Source organism: Thermobia domestica, chromosome 3 (genome assembly GCF_964235325.1).
Source record: "Thermobia domestica chromosome 3, izTheDome1.hap1.1, whole genome shotgun sequence".
Classification (NCBI taxonomy): Eukaryota; Metazoa; Arthropoda; class Insecta; order Zygentoma; family Lepismatidae; genus Thermobia; species Thermobia domestica.
This window is the reverse complement of record NC_137456.1, coordinates 267,605,925-267,612,907: the sequence shown is the minus strand read 5'-3', so window position 1 is coordinate 267,612,907 and position 6,983 is coordinate 267,605,925. Positions and strand designations below refer to the sequence as shown.

The 6,983-nt window shown below is 37.7% G+C and overlaps 1 protein-coding gene across 1 annotated transcript; it reads left to right on the top strand.

Moving 5' to 3' along the window:
* Positions 1 to 440: 440 nt before the first annotated feature.
* On the top strand, positions 441 to 3,758 carry LOC145682207 (uncharacterized). Its single transcript, XM_081753791.1, has 3 exons — positions 441 to 1,213; positions 1,310 to 2,232; positions 2,551 to 3,758. The coding sequence occupies exons 1-3, from the start codon at positions 441 to 443 to the stop codon at positions 3,756 to 3,758; spliced, it is 2,904 nt and encodes a 967-aa protein (XP_081609917.1).
* Positions 3,759 to 6,983: the final 3,225 nt, after the last annotated feature.

Genomic DNA, 6,983 nt, shown 5'->3' with positions numbered 1-6,983 from the left:
TAAGCGAAGCTTTAGTTCATAGATTAGGCCTCAAGAAAACGAAAAATCGTGTTCCCATTAGACGTATCAATTCTGTAACTTCCGAAGCTCAGTACAGTGTTGAAGTTCATATTTATTCAAGAACATGTGATTTTAATGCAGTGGTCGATTGTTTAGTATTGCCCAACATTACAGGTTGCATACCTTCTAAGGATATTGATTACAGTAATCGGAACTTGCCAAAGGATATTTGCTTAGCCGATCCAAATTTTCATCGCTCGTCGTCAGTAGACATGCTTATAGGTGCGGGGTTATTCTACAGTCTCCTCGAGCCAGGCCAGAAGACTAGAAAAGGAAATTATCCAGTTTTGCAGGAAACGAAGCTAGGAAACGTTGTCGTCGGAAATATGCCTTCAATACCTTAAGAAGCCAACCAGTCGGTAATTTCATGTTTTGCTCAGATGGAGACAGACTTGGATACACAATTGAGAAAATTCTGGGAACTCGAAGATCTTCAGACTAAGATTTACACGCCAGAAGAAGAAAATTGCGAGAAGCATTTTTTACAAAATACAACCAGAAATGAAGACGGAAGATTTATTGTCAAATTACCAAAGAAGGAAGAGAATGCAGTTTTAGGAGAGTCTTACAACATGGCACTACAAAGATTTAAGCAGCTTGAAAGAAGATTGCTACAAAATCCTGAGTTTCATGAACAATATGCCGCCTTCATGGATGAGTATTTAAGTTTGGGTCACATGCGAAAAGTTACAGAAGAAGACGTGAACAGCAGCAGCAGTTGTTATCTTCCACATCATCCTGTATTCAAGATGGACAGTACAACAACTAAATTAAGAGTGGTTTTTGATGCAAGTGCAAAAACTTCTAATGGCAAATCTTTGAATGACATTCTTCAAGTTGGGCCAATTGTTCAAGATGACTTGTACTTCATTATTTTAAGGTTTTGGTTGTATCCTGTTGCATTTACAGCAGACTTAGAGAAAATGTACCGCCAAATATTAATTCATGATGAGGACAAGTGTTTACAACGCATCCTTTGGAGAAACTCAGTAGAAGAACCGATCCAGACGTATGAGTTACAAACAGTGACGTACGGGACTTCGTCAGCGTCCTTCTTGGCAACAAGATGTCTAAAGCAAATAGCGGAGGAAAATTCCAAGGAATTTCCAGAAGCAGCAGAAGTAATAAAACACAATTTCTACATTGATGTTGTGTTAAAATCAGTACCAAACGTGTCAAAGGCCTTAAAACTACAGAAGGATCTTATTAATATTTTAAGCAGAGCAGGTTTCAAGCTTTGTAAATGGAGTTCTAACAAAGAAGAAGTACTTCAAGGAGTTCCTGAAGACTTCAGGGAAAAACAACAGCCAATCATACTTGGTCAGCAAGACGGTGTTAAGACTTTAGGAATAGCATGGATTCCATTAACAGACAAACTTATAATTTCGAACAAAATTTGTAAACACGGAACTGCACCAGAAAGTAATGTTGCAATGACAAAAAGACAAGTCGTCAGTATAGTGTCATCTATCTTCGATCCATTAGGTCTAATCGCTCCAATTGTCATCAAATACAAGAATTTCTTACAGAAGTTGTGGAAGACAGGGATGGATCGGAATGACCCATTAGACACAGTCCTACAAGTTGAGTGGAATCAATTAATGTCTTGGTTACCTGCGATGGCGAAGATACAAATTACAAGAAACGTAATGTCTTCAGAGAACGTTAAGGAAATTCAATTACATGGGTTTTGCGATACAAGTGAAGAAAATTTTGGAGCAGTAGTGTATATCAGGGCTACAGACGATCAAGGAAACATTGAAGTCAATTTACTTTGTTTAAAGTCGAAGGTTGCACCACTGAAGAAGCAAACTTTGCCTAGATTGGAATTATATGGAGCACTGTTACTTTCGAAGCTAATAGACAAAACGCTATCCATATTGAATATAGAGGTCAGTGGTATACACCTGTGGACAGACTCGACGATAGTTTTGTCATGGATCAAATCACCTTCCAATCGTTGGAAGACATTTGTATTCAACAGGCTAGCTGAAATTCAGAGAATCACATCAATTAATCAATGGCACCACGTGCCCAGTAAAGAAAGTGCGGCAGACATAGTTAGTCGAGGAGCGGATCCCAACACTCTTATTCAGTCTCGAGAGTGGTGGCATGGTCCAGAGTTTCTTCACACAGCGGAATGGCCATGTCAAGAACAAAATGAGCCAGCTAGTATTCCAGAAAAGAAGAAAGTCGTGATAAGTTTGGTGGCAGTTCATGAAACAAGCTTTATGAAAAGGTATTCATCGTTAAACAAAATGTTGAGAGTAGTAGCATATTGTTTGCGATTCAAACATAATTGTCTTTCCAAGAAATTAGAAAGAAAAACCGATAGTCTTGACGCTTCGGAACTTCGTTTAGCGTTACACAGATGTATCAAGATAGTACAACATACTACCTATCATGATGAAATATTGAACTTGCAGCAACAAATGGAAGTTTCAACAAAGAGTCCAATCAAGGATCTTTTTCCATTTGTGGACACGGAAGGAATGCTAAGAGTAGGAGGAAGATTGGAACATCCAAACTTGGAGTACGACAACAAGCACCAATTCATCCTACCTGCAGGTCATCATTTCACCCATCTGATAGCCAAAGAAGAACATAAAAGGTTGCTTCATGCAGGACCACAGCTTCTTATTGCATCTTTGCGTACCAGATATTGGATTCCAAGAGCTAAGAAGATGGTCAAGGCAATAGTACACAATTGTTTGGTTTGTTTCAAGTGGAGATCAACAAGTTCATCACAGTTAATGGGACACTTACCCAAGAAGAGAGTAAATGAAGCAAGACCATTTATACACGTGGGAGTTGACTATGCAGGATTCTTTTATGTCAAGCCCACGATTCGCAGCAAAATTCAAATGAAAGTCTATGTAGCGTTGTTCATCTGTTTAGCCACTAGAGCAGTTTACATAGAAATAGTTTCAGACTTAACTTCTCAAGCCTTCATCGCAGCATTGAAGAGATTTGTTGCTAGGCGAGGAAAATGCTTATCTATCTCTAGCGACAATGGTTCAAACTTTGTTGGCGCCAGTCGAGAATTGCAACATTTTTTTGAATCCAAGACTAACAGAAAGGACATCCTGGAATACTCAGCTCAAGAAGGTTTAGAATGGAAATTCATTCCTGCCAGATCTCCTCACATGGGGTCATGGGAAAGTTCAATAAAATCCATGAAGTACCACCTACGGCGTGTAGCAGGAACTGCAAGTCTGACATACGAAGAGTTGAACACGTTACTTATTGAAATTGAAGCCATTCTAAATTCAAGACCATTGACAACCATTTCTAATGATCCCACAGATCCAATGTATCTCAGTCCAGGACATTTTTTGATGGGAGCTACACTTCCCAGCCTTCCGGAACCAGATCTACTGGACGTACCTATCAGCAGACTAGGCAGATGGCAACGGATTCAACAAATGAAGCAGCATATTTGGAAACGTTGGTCAAGAGATTACCTCAACCAGTTACAACAAAGAAGAAAATGGAAGTCAGCTCAGCCTAATCTACAACCGGGCATGGTCGTATTGTTAAAAGAAGACAATGTTCCTCCTCAAGTGTGGAAGTTAGGTGTGATTGAAGAAGTTCATCCGGGCAGTGATAATTTAGTGCGAGTGGCAACTGTGAAGTGTAAAGGTGGCATTTTTCGGCGCAGTGTTGCTAAATTAATTCCTTTACCCCTAGAATATTAATTGATTGTGTCCAATCAAGGAGGGGGAGGATGGATAAGCTTGAATATGTGCATTATTTTTATTCATATTAGTTTCATTTTTTGTATATAGTTTAGTGGTTTAGTGAATTCTTTGTGATTCTTTTAGTGATTTTTCTGGTGAGTTTTAGTGAGTTGTGTTTGGATTGGCTGGCAACAGTGCCTTCAGTGTGCTATTCAAGTTGTGTCTGTGCATTCGACAATGTGCTGCGAAGTGCAACTAGGCAAGCATATTCATTAATAGTTTCAGAAAAGCATATTTATTCATAGGTTTTAGAGAAACACACATGTTCATTAATATACAAGATTCACATGTTCTTAACGGTGTTTTAGAGTGTTACTCAGTTTATGTGTGATCGAAGACAAAGTATGATGGTTAGCAAGCAACATGTGGTTTAGCTAGCAGCAAGCAACGATTACTGCAGAAAGACATTAAGTTAAGTAATTCATTGTACTAATATTTAAGTATTATATCAGTATATTAATATATGAACAAAGCATGTTATATTTATCATATTAACACATGTACCTTTAAATAAGAATTGAAGCAAGTAACATCTACAATATTCGTCAAGTCTTATCTCTCGTTCCTTCATGATATCTGGGTGAATCAGTAATATGGGTTTAATCATACAGTTCATTAGCTGTGTTTGTGATATGCATGAGTTGTAAATAAAGTACATAAACATATCACCCCTTCATACATCATCAAATTGCAATCACTGATTGTCCTAGATTCGTACCCGTACATTGAAAAGAAGATTGTTTTCTTCGTTCCTAATTAAGCGAAACTGTCTAAACCAAAAGTGATGTTAGGTAGTAGCTTTGGCCATGTTTCATGATTTTGTTGGACGAAAAGTTTTAAAGAATTCTGTAGAGTTTTGTTCATGACCTCAGCTAATCCTATATCCAGTTTATTAAAAGCAGGACAGAACTTAAATTCAAAATTATATATTTCTGTTAGTTTTTGAGGTTTCTTCGTTCTGTGTACTGGGTGTTTGTCCAGATAGAGAGGCGAAAGGCGCCAAATTTTAAAATAATTTCTTCCAGTAAAAATTGTTCGATTGTATCTGCCGTGATGCTATGAACAACTTTCGTCACTATATAACGAGTGCTTGTTTCAAAGGCAACTAAAATGTATTTTGATTTCCCTTCTTCGTGTGGGTAAGGTCCTAAATCGTCAAACATTCATCGTTCTCCTATAAGGCCTGGCAGGCGATGGAGGAGTTTTCCTTGTGACTTTTTCGGGAGTTTCTTTAGAAATTTACAGTTTCTGCAGTTCTTGATTCTAAATGCTAAGTACGATTTCATGTTTGGCCTATAGTACTTATTGAGGACGGTCTTATATGTCTTCGAAAACCCGAAATGAGGCGCTGACGGGTCTTTGTAAATAGATTCAAAACAATATCTTGACAAACTCTTCGGAATACACAACGGATAAATTAATCCAAGTTCTGAATGTTTTTGTGTACGGTACAGTAGGTTGTCTTTTAAGGGAGAATACTTAACTACTCTCATCGTAGAACTTTTGTCGCTTCTCTTCCTCCTAAAACTGCTATTATGTCAGCGTATGCGTCATTTTTGCGCTGTTCTTTCCGTAAGTTCTTCATACATTCTGAATGTTGCATTTGAAAAAAGGGTTCTTTTAGAGAATTGGACCTGTCTGCATATAAATCCACGGTTGCCTGACGTGGGTCCGTGTGTTCTGGAGTATCAAAAATATTTTGTTCTAAGCGGGTGATGATATCGGCCGGGTGCTTTTTTCCTTCAATATGGTAGATATCAAAATTATAGTCATCTAAGAATAGTTTATAGGATGTATATTTTCCTGCCCTGTCTGGGTGCGTACGCAGAGAAGTTAGACATTTTGCGTCCGTAAACAAGTTAAATTTACGATTAAGGTGGAAATGTCTGAATCTACCCAGAGCATAAATAATAGGATATAGTTTTTTCCCAGACTGTACTTTGATTTCGGTCTTTGTAAGACGATCGCTGCAATACGAAACAATTCTTTATTTGTTAGGTTTGGGTTTATAACACGGTAATAAGCCTCCCGATTGATGTGAGCTCGCATCTGTATGGAGCCTTATCTCTAACTTTTCGTCAAAATGGTAGAGAGATGGGGCATTCAAAATGTCTTCTTTCAGCTTCTCAAATAATTCGTCGTGTTTTTCTGTCCATTTAAATTTATCATTTTTAGTAAGGAGCTGATTAAACGGTTCTATCTTGGTCGCGAAGTCCTCAATATGACTCCGAAGATAAGAGCAAAGGCTATCATGCTCCTGAGTATTCGTTTAGTGGTAGGCTTCTTAAAATTCTTGATCTTATTTCCTATTTTCGGTGAGATGCTTATCTTTTCTCCTACACAACGAATCCTAATACTGGAAGTTTTCTATATAGTAAGTGTTTCTTCTTGGGATTCGCTCAAAAGTCATGCTTCGGTAATTTTTGGAATAAAAGCTCCAAATCTGAGAGTTGTTGTTCCCACGTATATGAACCAATCACGAGGTCATTTGCAAAATTGATAATGCGTTTTGGTAAGCCCTTCTAATAGCATTTTTATTACGATAGTGAAAGAATGGGAGCTTGAGAAATGCTCCATTCGCATCTAAGAAATATATAGCTTTGCGAGTATGGTTCACCTCAAATTCAAGTATTTAGTGGTTTTTGAATGCAATTAGATTTGGAAGCTTGATTGAAAATATTCCAAGGTTAAAATGTGGGTTTTCGCTTTTAAAACTTGCAAAACATCTTCCGTAGACTACAATGGCATGCTTAAATAGGCCCTATTTAGTGTTACTATAACATGAATGAAGATTCAACACAAGTCCGAGTTCTGGACTGTTCCGCCATTTGATAGCAATTAGAGGCGAAGAGTACTTACTCGTCTGAGTTTCAGTTATGATTTAGGCATCTAACAGTTCTTGTATCTGCCTATCAATAATGGAATAGGTGGGGAAGGCTGATGGAATGATGTGCTTTTATCTATGAGTACTTGAGCTCGTATCCCATAAAATAACATATCCTCTGGACTGTATGATAAAAAATCTCTGTATTTGTATAGTAAATTACTTACAGCTATACGCAGGTATTCCGGTAAATCAGGATTTATATTAAAATGTCAATGTTGAACGTTTTAGCGGTCTGTTTTAATCTTTCCTGTATCTCTTCTTGTGTTCTAAATTCATATTTTTCTTGTCGTCTTCTT

Excerpts from the sequence above, each read along its gene's own strand:
- LOC145682207 (XM_081753791.1), top strand. The coding sequence starts at position 441 with ATGGAGACAGACTTGGATACACAATTGAGAAAATTCTGGGAACTCGAA. Across the intron at positions 1,214-1,309 it reads AATTTCTACATTGATGTTGT|TTCTAACAAAGAAGAAGTAC; the intron begins GTTAAAATCAGT and ends TTGTAAATGGAG. Across the intron at positions 2,233-2,550 it reads AGAACAAAATGAGCCAGCTA|GAATGCTAAGAGTAGGAGGA; the intron begins GTATTCCAGAAA and ends TGGACACGGAAG.